This window comes from Glycine soja, chromosome 13, assembly GCF_004193775.1.
Source record: "Glycine soja cultivar W05 chromosome 13, ASM419377v2, whole genome shotgun sequence".
In the NCBI taxonomy this organism is placed as follows: domain Eukaryota; kingdom Viridiplantae; phylum Streptophyta; class Magnoliopsida; order Fabales; family Fabaceae; genus Glycine; species Glycine soja.
The window spans coordinates 7,721,605-7,742,567 of NC_041014.1; the positions used below are offsets into that span (position 1 = coordinate 7,721,605).

The 20,963-nt window shown below is 38.7% G+C and overlaps 1 protein-coding gene across 1 annotated transcript; it reads left to right on the forward strand.

The window, feature by feature from the left end:
- Window positions 1-1,452: 1,452 nt before the first annotated feature.
- LOC114381548 lies at window positions 1,453-2,271 on the forward strand. The gene has a single exon (XM_028340825.1). The coding sequence runs from the start codon at window positions 1,453-1,455 to the stop codon at window positions 2,269-2,271; it is 819 nt and encodes a 272-aa protein (XP_028196626.1).
- Window positions 2,272-20,963: the final 18,692 nt, after the last annotated feature.

A 20,963-nucleotide genomic window follows, 5' to 3' on the forward strand; every position in this document is an offset into this window, starting at 1 on the left:
CGGAGGGATCAACCAGAGGCTCAGGAGGCACTACAAGTCCCTGAGATTGCATCTGCAACTGAAGCTGGGACTGCATGTGGCTGAAGGATGCCATGACCTGCCTCGTTACTTTCTCTGTGATGGACTCCTCTAGTTGGTCCTTGATCTGCTGGGTCAGCTGCTGCAATTCGTTAGGAGGCAGGGAGGAAGCGTTGTGGGACGTCCGTGGAGCCGATCCAAAGTATTGCTTGATTGTGACACCGGCTCCAGCAGCACGGACACGTCCAGGGTGCTCTGGACGTCCAATAACAGCGGCGAGAAAATCCTGACGTCCATGGGGGACGAACGATCCCTGTGTGGCCTACTCCTCAAACGAATTCTGCACAGAAAACACACAGTGGTACATGGCATTCTCAAAATATTGAAATATAATAGTAATGGTTAGTTGAAAATGACTTACAATCTTCTCAGTGATTTCCTTTGCGGCCTCAGTCGTCATCTCCCCTGTCTTCTTCGTGCGGGCCATCTTCCACTTCACGTGGCGTCTGACCGGGGATGGAGGGTCGATGACGCCATCAATGCTTCCAGACTGTGCAGCTTCCTCCAGCTTCTTCTTCGTCTTCTCAGCCAGGAGCTTCTGCTCCAAATAATCATAACCCCCACGAGACAAAACGTGGGGGGCAGTATTCTGCTTCTGGATGGTCTGTGCCTTCTTGCGCACATCCTGAAAAAATTAAACAATAATGTTTGAAATGGGTAGAATGAAGTATAACAACATCATGTTTAATATGAAAAAAAAACTTAAATGGCAAGGAACATACCTCCCAAGAAGGGTCTCTACGAGTCTAGCAAAACTGGGCCCACTTTTCCTTGCTGATGCCGTATTTCTCATAGACAGTGTCCTCGACACCATCCTGATCGGCTGCAAGGGCCCATTTCCTTGTGAGGTCAGATTTAAACTGCCTCCATCTCTCCCCCACGGTCTGTAGTAACTTCCTTTTCGTCCTACTGTCAGAAGCCTCTGGGATATCAAATTCCGCCTGACAACATCAAATAAAGTTTATTGTTACAATAATGTATTTTTTGGCTATTAATTAAACAAAATCAAATAACAAAATAAAAATACCTGAATATCCTCCCAAATCAGGTCCTTATGAGCAGTAGGGACCTCCATCTAGTGCTGCTAGCAAAGGATTTACGGGCTTTTAATACAGCGCTGCTAGCAAAGTGGAAGTGGGAGCTGTTTCAACAACATGGGGACCTGTGGAGCAGAATTCTTATATCTAAGTATGGAGGGTGGAGAGCCCTGGATGACACAATGAGGAGAAGCCATTTATCTTCTTGGTGGAAGGGTCTGCTGCAGTTAAATCATTAGCAGCACGCAACAGTATTTAAAAATCAGACAGGAGGGTGGGGAGTGGTCATAAATTCAGATTCTGGGAAGATTCTTGGGTAGGTGCAGGAGTCTCACTAATGCCAAAGTATCCTAGATTATACAACATCTCCAACCAGCAACACCAACTTATCAACAGTGTGGGGAGCCAAAAAGATGCAGGGTGGGAATGGAGCTTTAGTTGGAGGAGATCTTTATTTGAAAATGAAATTCGGATGGCGGCTAAATTTCTAGAGGAGCTGGCTCAGGTAAAAATTCAACAAAAAAGACCAAATTCATGGGTTTGGAAGGCTGACCCGAGTGGGAATTATTCTACAAAATCAGAATATCGATTATTGATGGAAGTGACAACGGGGGCTGAAGAAGATAGGAATCTCGTGGAGTTATGGAATCTTAAAATTCCTCTTAAGCAAACAGTGTTCGCATGGAGGCTCATTAAAGATCAATTGCCAACTTGGACAAACTTAAGGACCAGACAAGTGGAGTTGAATGATTCTAGGTGCCTACTGTGCAACAGCCTGGATGAAGATGTAACACACCTATTTTTCTATTGCACCAAGACCCTACCTCTGTGGTGGGAATCTCAGTCATGGATAAATTCATCTGGTGTATTTCCTCATAATCCCAAATATAATTTTTTGCAACATGAAAACTGGTCTGCTGTGGGAGTTAGAGCTAGAAGATGGAAATGCTGGTGGGTAGCACTAACATGGACAATTTGGAAGCACCGAAACAGGGTAGTCTTTGATAATCAGTCTTTTTATGGAAGTACAGTCATGGATGACGCACTATTTCTGCTATGGTCTTGCTCAAGGTTATGGAGAAGGGTTTCACTATGCACTTCTGCTATTGGTCTTCCCATCTCAAAGCAGTCTTCTAGAAGTAGGGAGTGTTCATGAATGTAACAGTTTAAACTAGATTTGCAGGGCATGTGTACTTCCTCTATGGGTTCAGCCAGATCCTTAGTATTTTGAATCTGCTGTATACCCATCCTATATTGTACCATAGTACCTCTAGTACTCATATATAATATATCATTATTTTTGCTGAGCAAAAAAAAAGATTTTAGGAGGACAAATGGCTTGGAGAGAACATACCTTTAAAGGAAAAATTCCCTACGCTATATCAAATCTCTAACCAACAACAACAACCTATCAGCCTCTTGGGAAGTCATAAGGAGGAAGGGTGGGAATGGAACTTTAAATGGAGGAGAAACTTATTTGATAATGAAGCTACAATGGCTGCTGAATTCCTAGAGGAAACAGTAGGGCTAGCAGTACAGCAACAAGGAGTAGACTCATGGGTTTGGAAGCAAGACTCGAGTGGAATCTATTCGACCAAAACTGCATATAAGTTTTTGCTGGGGGAAATAAGGGGGGAATCAGAGGATGGGAGTTTCTCGCTTCTGTGGAAACTTAAAATACCACCTAAGGCAAAGGTATTTACATGGAGGCTCATCAAAGACCATTTACCAACGAAGATGAATTTAAGAGGAAGACAAGTGGAGATAGATGATCCATTATGCCCGTTCTGTAAAAATTTGGATAAAGATGCAACACACCTTTTCTTCAACTGCAGCAAGGTACTTTCCTTGTGGTGGGAGACAGTCTCATGGGTCAAATCAGTGGGTGGTTTCCCCAAAGAACCAAAAGACCACTTCATGCATCATAGCAGATCGAATGCTACATGAACAAGGCTTTTTGTATCACTGGAGGGTAGATTTTTATTGGGGCTTTACCAGATGTATTAGCTATAATATGGTTCCTAATTAAACTGTATTAGTTTTTTCTAAGGAACCATATCTATGGGATCCTATCTATGTACAAAGTACCTCTGGTACTTCATCACTATTTACAAAATTAAATATTTATATATTTTTCCCGACAAAAAAAAACCATGCAGATGATAGCAACACACTAACAGCAGTACCAGATATCACACAGATAACAGCATCAGACAATAATTCCAACCAAGAAGAAATCATGACTACAAATAGTAGAGGCAATGACAGACCAAAACGCAACACACACAGGCCCAAGTACCTCAATGACTTCGTATAAGGACTAGGGGAGCTACAAGCCCGATAGCAGATTCTAGAATTCCTTCTACTTCGCGCTTAAAGCTTTTTCCACGTTTTACTTGATACCTGTGTGGTTATGCAATTTCAAAATTCTGTTATAACAACTTAGCAAAATATCTTGTATGAAATGGCTATAAAAAGGGGTAATGATGAAATAAAAAGATATGAGAATTATTCCCTGCAATTTAGCTTTTCTTTTATTCTAGTTAGCTATCAACTGTTCCGACCTTAGCTTTTCTTTTATTCTAGTTATCTATCAATAGACTAATAGGAAAGAACAAAATACTAAACATTTATTTAATTAAATCTAATAAAAAATTTACTTCAATCACATTATTTAACAAAATACTTGCAAGGTCTGTAACTTCATGAACTAAAGAGCAAATACAAACGAACAAAATACAAATACATCCAGCAACATCAAATGACTCAAATCCATTACTTCAAAATACAAATACCCAAAGGAACTGCAACACAACATATTTTAATTATTAGCAACAAGCATATTCTCATCTTGGTAAGAACCACAAATAGACATGCATATACTCACCGATTGTCAATTGTCGTCAGTGTCGGAGATATTCCTAATCAACACTCATCACTTAGCAGCACACAGAACATAAGCAACAACGAACCTTGACAGCGACTAAAGAAGACGAACAAATCACCTGAGCAACAAAGTAGACATCATATATACAAAGTTAACCAATTGGTTTCAAAACATGACAACAGAGACATACCTTCGATGGCTTCCCTGGGAGTCTTAAAGCCAACCACAAGTGACTTCCTTTTCTAGTTTTCTTCGAGCTACGAAAGTGAGTAAATGTTAAAACGAGGAACGCCTAATGTAAAAATGAAAGGACGTACCTCAATCGATAAGTGCCAGACACGAACTCCACAAAGACAAACTCCACAATGTTGTTGCAGTCACGGAAGCGCAGCCTAGTTTGCGACAAAGACGAACTCAAGCAGAAGGAGAAAGAAGAAGAATGCCCTGGGAGTCTTAAGGTGAACCACAATGGACTTCCAAAATCGATTCCCACCCTTTTCGGGACTCTTTCCTTTCCTAGTTTTCTTCGACCTGCGAAAGTGAGCAAATGTTAAAACGACGAACGCCTAATGTTAAAACGAAAGGACGTACCTCAATCGATAAGTGGCAGAGACGAACTCCACAAACGCGATCTCCACAATGTGGTTGTAGTCACGAAAGCGCAAGCCAGTTTGCGACAAAGATGAACTCAGGCAAAAGGAGAAAGAAGAAGAACGATAGAGTTCAAGCGTGCGGGTTGTGCAATTTCAGATTTTTAATATATAATGATAACAACATCAGCTTTTTAAAAATAACCGATGTTAACATCAAGTAGGTAACATCGGTTTTCCTAAAACCGATGTTAACATCAACTCGATAACATCGGTTTTTCCAAAACCGATGTTAACAACGACATACTAACACCGGTTTTTCCAAAACCGATGTTAATTAATCCATAGTAACATCGGTTATTTAAATAATCGATGTTAATATCGAGTAGTTAACATAAGTTTCGGAAAAACCGATGTTAACTAAGTCTACTTATTTACAAAAATGCCATCGTGCTTTTGTTAACATCGGTTTTGTGAATAACCGATGTTAACCGTGCGATGTTAAATCTAAAAATTGTAGTAGTCATCAAAGGTTTACAAAATACATTTGTACCTCTGATGATGAGCAACACGGTAAAAAAAAAGCAACAATCCAATAAAGAACTCAATCACCACCTACATCAATCATCATTCCTAAATACATTAGATATAAAACTTCCCTGATGCAGCCAACACAGTCCAAAACCACCATGATCTAGAATCCCTGACTCTATATAAGTAAATAACATAATACCAAAGGCATAGAGCAACTAATTCTCTAGTTGAAGACATTAAGTTCTTTACTACCATTGAATTACAAGTTTCCAACAGCAAAAAATGGAGACAAGGAATTAAAGCAACCAAATTTGTTCAGCCATATTGCTAACATGTGACATACAAAAGTTGATTGTACCAATAATATAGAATTTGTAGTACAAAACACTAACATAGGCCTTAGAAGTGACAGGGAGTCACCTCCTTTGGACAAAATTCAAAAATTTAACACATAATGAATCAAACTTACCATCAATTGCAATAAAAAACTAGTGTCAACCTAGGATGGAGTGGGAATAACCAACTCACGGGACACAACTTAAATTGTTCCTACCTGAAGAAAAAAAAAAACATATACATAAAAATGATGCATCACATTCTTCAACACTACTAATATATATAAAGTGGAAAAGAATTGCTGAATGTGGGGTTTGTCAACAAGAAAAATGGAGAACAATTCAATCACAAGGAGGCCTCCAACCGGTCAACTAGATGTAAGAAAAAAAATCCTTTTATGCATTAAATCAATGAATGCTCTCTCTCTCTCTCTTTATTTTTCAATTATTATCTCCTGAAATATAACTAACTATATGTTAAGGAGCAGAGCATGTTGTTTGCAAGGAAGTGTGGGAACAAAATCGATGATTAAGGAGGTTCCAGTAGTGAAGACAAAAGCAGGGATACTAAAACCTATGGAAGTGGAACCCGCGACAATGTCTTTGATTGGAATTGTTTTTCATCTATAGCATGCATAAGTGAAGCAAGAGAAAGGAAAAGCAAGAGCAAAAGGAAAGAGATGTAAATAGATGGATACAGACAACTTTTTCAATAGATTGAAGCCTTTGATCAACTTTGGTGTCATGTAAATGGCGCAAGGAATAACCTGAGAAATAAAAAGAGTGAGTGAGGGGTTGTTAATGTTATGCAAACAGAAATAAGAGAAACATACACACACATAAGTAAAGCGGTGATTTAAACTCTGATAAAGACCGAGCAAAAGAACCCTAAATAGAAGAAGCCTAAACATGTCATTGCATTAACATTGCTACTACAACAACCTGCTAAATGTAATTATCAAAACTCAACCATGCGAGGTTTAGCCAAGAACGTTGTGGCCACCATAGTCGAGGCATTGCCATGCCACTCTGCCATGGCACTTGAAAAAAACTCAGCAATGCGAGGTGAGCCAAACTCAGCCATAGTATTCAACTAAAAATGATGCAGAGAGGGATGCAATCGCGAAAAATAAGCAAAAAAAGACCTACTCAAAGTGGCAAGGGCATGGTGTTGTAGAGATAGGTTGATGTAGCTCCATTGGAGCTTGTAGGCTTTGGATTTTCTTCATCAATGTAGTCCTTTGCTTCTTGAATTTTAATGGAAGTGGAATGGAGAAGAAGAAGAGTTGAGAGGAGACGCCACTTCAAGGAGAAGATGAGTCAGGAAGAACCTCACCACCATAGGAAGCCATGGATAAGAGCTTGAAGGTAGGAGAAGATGAGTGGATGGAGAAGGAGAGAAAGAGCACGAAATTTTGTACCTCAAAAGAGGTCTGAAATTTGAAGTGTAATTCTCAAATGATCAAAGTTGAAAAAATGCACACACATGGCCTTTATTTACAGCCTAAGTGTCACACAAAATTGGAGGGAAATTTGAATTTCTATTCAAATTTCACTTGAATTTGAAATTGAATTTGTGGTGCCAAAATTTCACTAATTATGATTAGTGAACTTCAGTTATGGTTCAGCCCACTAATCCAAGATCAAGTTCAAGATTCTCCACTAAGTGTGCTTAGGTGTCATGAGGCATGTAAAGCATGAAGGACATGCACAAAGTGTGACTATATGATGTGGCAATGGGGTGTAGCAAGCAAATGCTCACCTCCCCCTCTAAAATTTAATTGGATTGGGCTTCTCCCAATTCAATTAAACTTGTTTCCCAACACACACATCAAGTATTCACTTAATGCATGTGAAATTACAAAACTACCCCTAATACAAAAACTAGTCTAGGTGCCCTAAAATACAAGGGCTGAAAAATCCTACATTTCTAGGGTACCCTACCTACATTATGGAGCCCTAAACACAAGGACCAAAAATAATGAAATCCTAATCTAATATGTACAAAGATAAGCGGACCCAACTGATGTGCCATCATTTTCTTCTATTTTCTAAACCCTTTTTGCACCATTTTAATTATTGATTGGTCTTAATTGTCAATTAATTAGGCAGTTTTATTATTTGGGCTCATTTAGCTAATTTGATGTTTTTAATCTAATTTCAGGAATTAATGAAACATTGGGCTTAATCCGGATTTTGGTTGTGGACTTGAAGAGGGCAAATAAAGCAGCGCTTACCTTAGTTAATTTTTAATTAGGAAATTTTGCAATTTTATTTTATGTGGTTTAGTGTTTATTTCGTTTTGGGCCAGAGTATTGTAATAGGGCCCAGTGACTTTGAGTGATTCTTTTTAAATAGCAGCCTTGGGATTCGTGAAGGCATTCTATTATGCTATTTTATTATTCAGAGCTTTTGTTTTAGGTTTTTACGTTTTTCTGTTCTAAGGCTACTGTTTTTGTTCTTACTGCAATTTTTCATTTTCTGCTTCTAATTACAATTTCGTTCTTGCTTCTTCTTCTACTTTCATTTACGTTTCTGTCTCATTTACGTTTCTGTTTCATTTACATTTCTGTTCATTTACGTTTCTGCTTCATGTTTCATTTGCATTTTCTATTTGAATCTATGGAAGGCTAGTTTTTCTAGTGTTGTTTCCTTTTGAGAACGAAGCACAACTCTCTTTGAGGTTTCGTTTGTAATGTGGTTTCCTGGCAGTTTTCCCTTCACCAGTTATCCCAAATTTGTGAACATTAATCAGTGCACGCTTCGTGTTCGATTAATTGCCTCTGAGCCTAACTTGCGTTCATGCTTAATGGACGAAGGGCTAACTGGTGTATGTGGTGCCTAATCACGTATTGACAACCCTAAGTTGATTTTCTCTTAGTAAATTGAAATAGGGTTGGATTAAGTGGTTGACTGTTAGGGACGAATTCTCCATAACCCAGGATAAGAGAATGGCTTCTGAATCAGAGGAAACAACCCGTTTTTATTATTAGTAGTTTCATATTCTAGTTTACTTGTTCTGCTCTTTAATCACAAAACAAACAAACCCCCCCAATCGTTACTGTTAATGTGCAAGTATATTATGAACATTTGGTTTGTCATTGCTCGTTGGGAAACGACCTAGGATCACTCCCTAGTTAGTGCATTTTCATGTTTATTTGATTCGGGTACGGCCTCGATCACCAACCTTGGCCAATGGGCTCAGAAACCCACCTTGAGGTTCATGAGAACCCTAGGGCCTTCTTCAGTAGCTCTAGCCCAATCCTCTTGGAGCCTCTTGCTCATGGCTCTGGTAACTGGTCCCTTCCTAGGGATGATTGCATCATAGGCAAAGCCACGAAGACGGAGCTGAGACGAAGAAGAGGCAGAGTTGCGAACACAGAGCTGAGTCGAAGAAGAAGAGAGTGCGAGGAAAATAGGGCTCGTGTTCAGATATTTTTAAATTTAAGATCAACATCAGTTTTTTATTTTAAACCAAGTGATGTTAAAGTTAACATCGGTTTTCTTGAAGAAACCGATGTTAACTTATCGTACATTAACATCAGTTTTTGGAAAAATCGATGCTAATGAACTGACGTTAACATCGGTTTTTAAAACATGAGTTTTTTAAAAACTGATGTTAACGTCAGTTCATTAACATTAGTTTTTAGGAAAACCGATGTGAACAAATACACATTATTTACAATTATACCATTGTGTTTATGTTAACGTTGATTTTGTCGAAAACCAATGTTAACCTAGCGATGTTAAATCTATATTTTCTAGTAGTGTGATGTTGAAATGACACTGAGATAAGATGGTGTTGATGTTACTGATATCATTGTGATTGACGTATGTTGTGTATGTACATGCAAGATGCAGTGACACGTTGGATATCTCTGGAGGGGAAAAGAGAGTGATTAAAGAATTTTAAGCATCCCTTGAGAGGGAAGGGAATTGCTTAGAATTTTTAACAATCCATGGTTAATGCATTGATGGTGTCCATGTTTCTTACTTCATACTTGCATGGCAATAACATAAACTTTGTAAATAAGTACTTGTAGTATTCCATGAGGAAAAATATGTGTACTTAGGAGCATGTCACTCGGTTTAGAACTTCCTTGAGACTAATGTTGATCACCATTGGGGGAAGTTACTTGTGTACGACAGGGTGACCTCAACACTTGCTACCTAGTTTTTCTAAGTGAGAGTGTTGCATGGACATGCTTAGGCTATTTCCTGACAAATGGTACCACATTGCATTTGAGAGTTGATGTCAGTTCCATGCACCATTCTTAGCATAAATGATTGAATTATGGAAGAGTTGATGATTAGCTTGTTAAGTGTATGTTGAATTAGTGGAGTATTGAGAATGACTATGGTTACTGTTATTGCTTTCTTGCTAACTATTGTCATCTAGTGTTTCATTGATCTTTTATAATAAACTCATCCTTGAAATTATGTACTGTGTGGTTGGTACTTGTGATGATCGCGAACCTTCGTTCGAGGGAGCAAATGGGCAGCAGTAGATGATGCTGGAGGGAGATTCTTTTGTTGGAGTCGCCAAACGAACGTGATAATGTTGAAATTATTTTGGGAGAGAGTTGTGTTTTATTATCAACTATTCCATAGCAGGTTCCTTGATTCTTTTATAAATGGCCATGTAAATCTCGAGATTAGATACATGTATAAAGTAAATTAATTTTTGTCATGTGAATGATGTATTACATATATATATATATATATATGTATGTATGTATATATATTAAAGTATTTATGCGTCGTTTGGTGAATTTATATCGTGAAAAAAATTTACCTTCATTTGCATAATCAAATTAATGGAGTTTCACTTAAAAATTGAAATGTTGCGTTTTAGACTTAGTGATATTGTAGTGACGAGGTGGGTCACTACAATGCATGCACCTGACTCAACTATAAAATGCAATGTGCTATCATTTGAAAGAAAATAGCCTAAGTGTGTCCTCATGACACTCTCACTTGGGAGAACTTGACAACAATTCCCCTAGTCGTGCAAATAGATAATATATAAGATTATAAAAACATAATAATTTATGTGAGAATAGAATTTAATCTTATATATTATATTTTAAAAGATAATATATAAGACTAGCTCTATAAAGTGCTTTAAATGTCTTGGAAGAGGACACATTGCATCTCAATGCCCCACCAAGAAAACCATGATTATGAGAGGCCAAGACATTTATAGTAGCCAAGATGAGGAAGAAGCAGAAAGGAAAGAATCTAGTGAAGAAATCTAACACCAAGAAGAAGGAGACCTGTTAATGGTCAGAAGGCTTCTAGGAGGCCAATCTTGTGACTTGACCCAATCTCAAAGAGAGAATATTTTTCACACAAGGTGTAAAATTTTTTATAGCACATGCTGTCTCATTGTAGATAGTGGTTAATGTTGCAATTGTTGCAACACAAGATTAGTCTCTAAGTTGAGCCTTGCTATCACTCCCCATTCAAAGCCTTACAAACTTTAGTGGCATAATGAGCAAGGGGAGATGATAGTCAATCAACAAGTGAAAGTGCCCTTTTCCACTAGAACATATAAGGAAAATATGATAGGAAAATCATATTAGGGGTAGGACATCTTCAGTGGCTTAATGGAGGCAGGACATCTTCTCTTAGCTAGGCCATGGAAATATGATAGGAAAATCATCCATAATGGCCTAACTAATGAGATAACCCTCACCCACCTTGGAACAAAGTTTGTGTTGCATCATCAAACACCTTCATAGGTGGCCAAAGATCAACTAACTATAAAAGATAAGAGGGATGAGGAAGAAAAACTTGAAAAACAATAGAAAAAGAAGGATAGTAAGGCCTTGTCTTCAAAGGCCAAGCGGAAGGAAAAAGAGGAAAAGGATTCCTCCAAGAAGATTGTTAAGAAGGAAAATAATTTTGCAACAAAGGTGATATCAAAAGAGCATTCCTTCTTAAACAATCCTTCTACCTTCTCCTATCAAGGGAAACCTCCTTTAGCAAGATGGCACACTTTATACCATGCCACAAGGTAGATAATGCTTCTCACATCTCAAAACTCTTCTTCAGGGAAGTTATGAGACTCCATAGTTTTCCTAGGACCATTGTGTCAGACAGAGATGCTAAGTTCCTTAGCCACTTCTGGAAAACCTTATAGGCTAAGCTAGGAACTAAGCTTCTTTTCTCTGCCACTTTCCATTCACAAACTGATGGGTAAATAGAGGTAGTGCATAAGTCTCTATCCATCCTTGTAAGGGCTCTTCTGAAAAGCAACTATAAATCTTGGGATGAGTATCTTCCTCATGTAGAATTTGCCTACAATATGGGGTTCAAAGAACCACCAAACAATCCCCTTTAGAGGTTGTCTATGGATTCAATCCTCTAACACCTTTATACCTTATTCCCTTCCCACATGACACTTCTTTTATACATAAAGAAAGGGAATCTAGGTAAGAGTTTGTAAATAAGTTGCATGAGAGGGTTAGGAACCAAATAGAGAACCAAACAAAGGTTTATGCAGCTAAAGGCAATAGAGGAAGAAAGCAGCTAGTTCTTAATGAAGGGGATTGGGTTTGGCTCCATCTTAGGAAGGATAATTACCTATAAGAGGAAATCCAAGCTTCGTCCTAGAGGTGATGGACCTTTTCAGGTCTTGGAGAGGATCAATAACAATGCCTATAAGTTGGACCTCCCAAATGAGTATGGAGTCAACACCACTTTTAACATTTCTGATTTAATTCCTTTTGAAGATGGAACTGATACTGAGGAGGAGGAACCAACAAATTTAAGGTCAAATCCTTTTCAAGGGGGAGGGGATGATGCAATCCTCCCTAGGAAGGAACCAATCACCAGAGCCACGAGCAAGAGACTCCAAGAGGATTGGGCTAGAGCTGCTGAAGAAGGCCTTAAGGTTCTCATAAACATAAGGGTAGATTTCTGAGCCCATGGACGAAGGTTGGGTCCACTTTTCTTTGTGAATATTAGAATAGGTTTTCCTTCTTTTGGGCCTTATATTTTGGCAATTTTAGGTTTATAGGGTACCCTACAAATTAAGGGTACAAGTTAAGAGTACTCTAGTAGTAGGGTTTTAGCCTTGTATTTCAAGGCATTTTGAGTAGTCTTTGTAGTAGGGACTTTTTTTGTATTTTCATATTGAAGGGGTGTGAGTAGCTCCCCTCTAGCTTTTCAAGGAAGCATTATTCCTTGCTTCCCAAGGAAGCTACCTTCCTTGATTCTCAAGGAAGCTTCCCATTATTTTCATGTATTTTGGCATGGGTGTGAGCTTAGCTATTGGAGGGGTGTGAGCTTAGCCCCCTCTAGCTTCTCAAGGAAGCTTCCCATGTGCTAGGCTATAAATAGAAACATGTGTAACACTTGTTATAACTTTTATGAATGAGAAACTTGTGAGACACACTTCAAAGTTCAACTTCTCTCCTTAATTTCCTTAAATTCCCATGCCCCCCCCCCCCTCCTCTCTCTTTCATTCTCTTCCTCCATTGAAGCTTCCTCTCCAAGCTTCTTATCCAAGACACTCTCCTGGTGGTGAAACTTCTCATTTCATGGCTTATTCTCTAATGGATGGCGTCTCATCGCACCTTTTCTCCTTTATCTTCCGCTGCTACTCCATGGCTGAAAAGCACCATTGAAGGACCTTATTGAAGCTCAAAGATTCAGCCTCCATAGAAGCTTCTCAAGCAAGCTTCCATCAACACATTTGCATGTAGGAGGAATAGTGAATTGGGAAGATGACATTTCAGGACCTCGCATTCTTGCTCTCTCTCTCTCCCACGTAAGTTTCTCCTCTCTCTCTTTATTTTATTTTATCAAAATGGTTGGGATTAGGTGGAAAATCCCATTTTCGTAGGCCCACATGTGTTTTTCTGATGGGAGTTGATAATGGTCCCTACTAAAATTGCTATTGGTCCTTACAAAACTTTAAAATTTGAGGAAAAGGCCAATTTACCCTCTATTCAGACACTCCACCCCTCCTTCCCCCTTCTTCTTACTACTGCTTATGTTCTTCTCAACCCCATGTTAAATATACAATGGAAATACAATTCTATTGTAAACTTCGTTAAAAAAATTAATACACAATGCAAACATGATTTTGTTGTGGTCTTTGTTGAGACACACAACATAATTGTATTTTCATTGCATTTTTTTGGGTTAAAAAAATATAACGGGAATACGATTTCATTGTGCATCTTGGCAAAGAGCACTACAAAATTCTGTTTTCGTTGTGTGTTATTTTTTTGTTTTTATGATTTTTTATTAATTATAAATATAAGTTATCAATCCATGATATTAATTTTATTACAATTAAAAAGAGTAATTTATGCCATGATTAATTTAAGTTTAAATAAAAAGGTAATTTATGTAACAATTAATTTGATTACGGTTAAAAAATTAATGTTTACCGTCATTAATATAATTTGTATCAAAATTAATTCAAGTTACTTATTTCTACAATTAATTTTTCTTGATAAAATACCTAACGAAATGAAAAGGGGTGTTTTAGATTTTATATGCAGAAGCATGTTTTCGTTGAATATTTTATATGTTTCCCCTGTAATTACAATGGAAATATGTTTTCATTGTAGTATAGGGGATGCAGACAAAATATTCATCGGAAACATGTTTATGTTGTGTAATTTGTTTGCACCCTTTGTACTACAATAAAAATACATTTCCGTGGTGAATTTTGTATGTGATTTTACAAAGGAACCATGATTCCATAGAAGAACATTTTCGGAATAAAAAAGTGTCAGCCCATTGATAAGTGCCAATAGCAATTGGAATGGGCCAATAGCAACTTCCTTTCCATTTTCTGACTGGCTGGATCAGAATCCATCAACAGACCCAACTAGCATGAGACCTCTTTTACTGACTGCACTCCTTATTTCCGTTAACTGCACTTCCACTGGTTGACTTTTGTTTTCTACTCCTGAGGCCAAATTTCTTATTTTATTTCTCTTGGTCAATACTTATATAACCAAGTCAAGTCTATTAAATTATTAGACCATGTCAAATATTTAAATTCATAATCTTAATTGAATCAAATTGCTAATTGAATTAATTTCAAACATCACACTAAAATCACCAAGTTAAGCAATTCAATCCAAATAAAATCAAATCAATTCAAAACAACTCAATCAAGGCTCATAATATTTAATCACGCATAATGTCCTATGTTTCATGACAAAAGAGATATCAAACCTGACATTAAATTACCCAAGGAGTTAACTGCATACTGTCGTACGTTAAATTTCTTCCAATCAAATCTCAATTTAAGAAATAATTAAATTTCTTAAAATAATCAAACAATTTAAATTACTTAAGCGGGAAAAATTGGGGAGTTAGAATAATCCCAGTTAGGGTGAGGCCCAATAACTTATGTGTCTTAATCTAGTCTTAATATATCTTTAATACCTCATGTCTCTTAATTTAATCTAAAGCTTTAATTATTCTAGACTACTAATTCTAGTTCTAAATAAGTTTATTTATTAGTTAAACTCGTCATCAATATCTATATACTAAAGTTGGAGTATGATGAATATACTAAAATGCCCATGGCTGAGAGCTTGACAGTTGTCCATTTTCTTGACTTTTTGGTCATTTTATGCCCCTCCAGCTTGGCTTGGTTTTGTGCCACCTTGCTGCCATGTGTCATTTCATGGTTATGGTAGCTTGGTGTGTTGTTGAGTGATTAGATTGCCATTTCTAGTTTGGGTGTGTCGCAACCTACCCTTCGGCGGGAGGGCGACGCGTGACTCGCGGGATGCGTGTTCCACGAAAGGAATACGCGCGGAGTCGCCACCAACGTTTATTTGAGGAAAACGTCGGAAAAACCGGAAAAGACGCGATCTACGAACTTTTAAGTGAAAGGTTCGGGAGTTGTATTTACACACGGGGAAGGTATTAGCACCCCACACGTCCGTCCCAAGGGACGGCAACCTTTAATCGAATGTGCAAACATGACTTTGATTTTTACGTTCCCTTTTATGTCCTTATATCCTTTTTTATATTTTTCCTTTTTTGTGGTCGACAAGGGTGTTTCCCTTTGCTCCTACGTATTCCTCAATTTGGGATGAGAAAATCAGACCTACGTAGTTCTTTCTTATCAAGTGATTCTTTTTTACTTAAGTGGTGATCATTTTAAGGCGTTGGACCTTAAAAATGACCCATTTTACTTAGTGAGAAATTGAAATGACAAACTTCAAAAGCCTATTTTTGTGGACGAGCTTGACTAGGCGAGTTGATTTTAGCCTTAGTTTCACTTTAGTTATTAATCAATTCGATTAAGAATGAGAAATCCCAAAGAGAAAATGTCCGATTGATTTTCCGCTTTATTTTGCTAAAAGATGTTTTTTTTTTATTATTATATTATTTTTTACCTCTTTTTAATTTCCAACGTGGTTACGGCACGACCGAACGGTCGGAATTCATTTTAACCGAAGTTAACGGATAATACAATTCAAACGTTCGGTGGAAATTTATTTTATTTTTAAGTTAAGCGAGAAATGACTTAAGTAAAATGGCTTAAGCACGTCAAGAGGGGGTATAAAAAGTAAACGAAACGGGAATAAAAATACACAAAACACAATGTGGACCACCGTGGGTACATAGAATGAATCGAAAAGCTTGGTTCGAGGTACTTACCCGTTGAAGATCGGAGAACGATGAAGAACGAATGAAGAACGTCGAAGAACGGTTGAAACCTTTGCGAAATTCCTCACGGAAAACGTTACGGAAATGTTTCGGAAGCGCCTCGGCTTAGATTTTCTTCACGGAAACAATTTTTCCAAGCAAATTCGAAAGAAAGAGAAGTGCCAAAGGGGCTGACCCTTTTCTTCTTCACTTCCTCCCCTATTTATAGCAAAATAGGGGAGGTGGTTGCCGCCCAGCTCACCCAGGCGAGCTCAGCTCGCCCAGGCGAGCCAGGTTGCTTCCTCCAGAAGCAACAGCCTTCTGGAGGAATATTCTGGAGGGCCCAAGTGGGCCTGGGTGCTATTTGCACCCCCATTTTTACTAAGTACACCCCCTCTGCTTTTTTTGGTGATTCTTTTTTCGTAAAGTTACGGAAACTTACGAATTTCGTAACGATACTTGTTTTCTTTCCGTAATGTTAAGGAACCTTGCGGATTACATAATCATCCACTTTTTGACTTACGGAATGTTTACGGAATCTCACTTAATTATGCAACGATGCTTCCATTTGATTTCCGGTGTCACGGAAACTTACGGATTGTGCATCAATATTTTTGGTTTTTGGGCATGTCCTGGAATTTCACAAATTGCCTAATGATGGGTGCCAAGCACCTTACAAGGACCAAAGAAAGGTCGCATATCATCAAGCAAAGGTCCCCGGACGAAATTAGGGTATGACAGTTGCCCCTCTTTACTTTTCTTTTATTGGAGATAAAAGGAAAGTAAAGATAAGACACTAATTTCGTTCCTCTCGATTTGACGAGAGTCGCTGGTGACCATATGTCATACCCTAATTTCGTCCGGGGACCTTTGCTTGATGACATGCGACCTTTCTTTGGTCCTTGTGAGGTGCTTGGCATCCATCATTGGGCAATTTGTGAAATTCCAGGACATGCCGAAAAAACCAAAAAAAATATATTGATGCACAATCCGTAAGTTTCCGTGACACACCGGAAATCAAATGGAAGCATCGTTGCATAATTAAGTGAGGTTCCGTAACATTCCGTAAGTCAAAAGGGGGATGATTATGTAATCCGCAAGGTTCCGTAACATTACGGAAAGAAAACAAGTATCGTTACGAGATTCGTAAGTTTCCGTAACTTTACGAAAAAAGAATCACCAAAAAAGGTAAGGGGGTGAACTTATCAAGATAGGGGTGTAAATAGCAATTCAAATCTAGGCCCTTCTAGAACATTTTGGAAGTTGGGTTGCTTAAGGAGGAAGCAACTGGGCGGCAAGCTCCTCCACGTTTTTGAAAAATGGTTTTCGGGGCTTCCGCGGCTTCCGTAATACTTCCGTAAAATTTCCGAAAACCTTGGGTAAGCATATTCCACTTAACATTGGTAAAAGGGAAAAGAAAAAAGATGAAAATCAAATTCGAAAACAGTTCCGTAAGGCTTCCGTAACTTTTCCGTAAAATACGAAAAGGGGGGTGAACTTAGTAATTCGGGTGCGCTTAGAAATCTTCTTCATTAAGTCTTTGGGCGGCAAGCACCTCCCTTTTTTTCTATAAATAGGGGAGGGGGGAGCTGTTTCAAAATGTTCAGCCCCTTTGGCACTTCTCTCTCTTTCGAATTTGCTTGGAAAAATCGTTTCCGTGAAGAAAATCTAAGCCGAGGCGCTTCCGAAACGTTTCCGTAAGCGATTCTGTGGAAATTCTTCATCGTTCTTCACCGTTCTTCATCCGTTCTTCGTTCTTCAACGGGTAAGTTTTCGAATTCGAGACTTTCAATTCATTTCTTGTTTTGTGTACTTTCACTTTAATTTCGTTTACTTTCAGTTTTCTTTTCTTCCGTTTTTAACGTGCTTTAACCATTTATTTAAGCTGTTTTCTCGTCTAATAAATGATAAAATGAATTTCAACCGATCATTTGTGTTGTAATCTCGTTTAATCACTGTTAAAACGAAATCTAACTGATCGTTCACGCTATAACCTCGGTTAAACCAAAAAAAGAAAAATAATAATAAAATAATCAAAATATCTTTGAATAAAATAATAAAAAAAAATCAATCGGACGTTTTTCTTTGGAAGTTTCCTTGAATGAATTGATTAATAACCAAAGTGAAACTAAGACTAAAATCAACTCACAAATCAAGTTTTTTTCCGAAAAAATCACTAAAAACCGTTTTAAGGTCCAACGCCTTAAACGGTCCTCTTTGCTTTTATCGGTTAACATGGACCGTTCAAAAGCATAAAATCAACATGTGACTTTACCGCTTTTGCAAGAACTACGTAGGTCTGATTTCCTCATCGCAATTGAGGATACGTAGGAGCAAAAGCCTCGCTTTTGTCGACCACCCCAAGAGATCGTTAATGGTCCAAATGCCTTAACGTTTCTCTCCTTTCAAAAACAAGAGATCGTTAATGGTCCAATGCCTTAACGTTTCTCTCCTTTCAAAATCAAAAGACCGTTTAATGGTCCAACACCTTAAATGACCTTTTGTTCAAATAAAAAACATATTTTGCAAAAAAGACAAAAAACAAACTTAAACCAAACACTTTGTTCCGAAAGAACTACGTAGGTCTGATTTTCTCATCCCAATTGAGGAATACGTAGGAGCAAAGGGAAACACCCTTGTCGACCACAAAAAGAGAAAAAATATAAAAAGGGTATAAAGGATATAAGGACATAAAAGGGAACGTAAAAATCAAAGTCATGTTTGCACATTCGATTAAAGGCTGTCGTCCCTTGTGACGGACGTGTGGGGTGCTAATACCTTCCCCGCGCGTAAATACAACTCCCGAACCTTTCACTTAAAAGTTCGTAGATCGCGTCTTTTCCGGTTTTTCCGACGTTTTCCTCAAATAAACGTTGGTGGCGACTCCGCGCGTATTTCTTTCGTGGAACACGCATCCCGCGAGTCACGCGTCGCCCTCCCGCCGAAGGGTAGGTTGCGACAGTTGGCGACTCCACTGGGGACTGTTTTTAGAGAGTTAGGCCATTTAATTTTGTGCAATGTTTTACCATGACTTATCCCTTTGTTAGTTTCCTTTCATTATGTTCTTGTGTATATAAACTCTTTGTTGCTTTTAGTGCGTTTTAAATGTATGCATGAAGTAAATATTTATTCATTTGATGCACACAAACACCAACACTATTTGCACACACTGTGAGTGAAAAAGGGCCCTATACCCGGGTTCATGGGAGCATAAGGAGTGGAGGTGAATCTGTGATCATGCTAGGTCTCCGACTTGCTTGATTACAGTGAACCCTCATCTAGAGCTTTTCTCTTTGAAAACTTATTGTTGCTAGTAGTCCCTACTGCTGCAATATGTTCTTCGAAGGGGATGATACCTCTAGAAACCATCAAGAGAGATATGACTACCTTGGGGATTATTACTAAAAGCCTAGTTAGCTCTTTCCCTTATAGGTCCCTTAAATAGAGGCACGGAGCAAACACGTTGCGTGCCATTTTTCACACTGCCATGCATAAATATCATATACCCTTTTTGCTTATATTTGTTTGTGAATATTGTCGTACTATGTACATCCCCGTGTTGTGCCTTTCGCATATGCATCATGCGTAGGTTTCATCTTTGATCCCCTCACTTTAGCAAACCAACGAAGGGTCCGTGTCACCGTTTTAAATACATACGTTGGGGCACTTTGCTACCCCTAGACGTTGTATCTAAGAAGGAGACAGTTTCTCGGGCTCCCATATTCGTAAATTGCATCTGTGTCATATGCATTTCTTCATGCATTCATCCATTCCACCCATGATAGATGTCGGAGTTTTGATTCGCACTAGATTTTATTTCACTTTAGTAAAACATGGGATCAAGTCAAAAGCCTTCGTTTAAAAAGAGGTTCTATCAAGTCAAAATCAAGAGCTTAGAGGTCACTAGTTTACGAGAGGTTGGGCAATTAATGGGTCAACTTCAACGGCAAGCCTTCCGCAAGCCTATGGTAAGATTTGGGACCTAGCTAGGGTAAAAGTCTCCATGGAATCGATTGCATCCCTTTCCCAGTATTATGACCAGCCCCTAAGGTGCTTCACATTTGAGGACTTCCAGCTAGTGCCGACTGTGAAAGAGTTTGAAGAAATCCGGGGATGCCCACTGGGAGGAAGGAAGCCATATCTTTTCTCTGGGTTCTATCCCTCCACGACAAGAGTTGCCAAGGTAGTGAAAATCTCAGCACAAGAGTTGGACCGTGTAAAGCAAAACAGAAATGGAGTAGTCGGAGTACCAAGGAAGTGTTTGGAGGAAAGGGCAAAGACCTTGGAAAATCAAGGCGAATGGGCTTTCTTTTATTGACATCTTGGCGTTTTTGATCTTTGGAGTTGTCCTCTTTCCGAATATGGAAGGGTTAGTGGACCTAGCAGCGATTGACGCTTTCCTCGCCTTTCATCATGGCAAGGAAAGCCCAGTCGTCGCCATTTTGGCCATGCATGACACGTTCGGCCGGGGATGTGAAAAGAGCAGCGCAAGAATTGTTTGTTGTGCACTGGCTCTCTATGTGTGGCTGGTTTCACACCTTTTTTCTCCAAGAAGGTAGGCCCGTCTATCCGCTACAAGGTCACCGCTCGTGCGTTGAAAAGGGAAAGGGTAATTGATTCATTGCACCAAGAGGCAACAATGTGGACGGACCGATTTGCTCTTACTTTGAACAGGAGTCAAGAACTTCCCCGATTGCTAGCCAAGGCCAAAGCAATGGCGGACACCTACTCCGCCCCCGAGGAGATCGACGGACTTCTCAGCTATTGTCAACATATGATAGACTTAATGGACAATATGATTAGAAACCGCTAGGAAGTTTGTATTGTCGCTCAGATCTTGACTAGTTATAACTTTTTGAATAAAATG

Coding starts and splice junctions, on each gene's coding strand:
- LOC114381548 (XM_028340825.1), top strand. CDS start 1,453: ATGCCAAAGTATCCTAGATTATACAACATCTCCAACCAGCAACACCAA.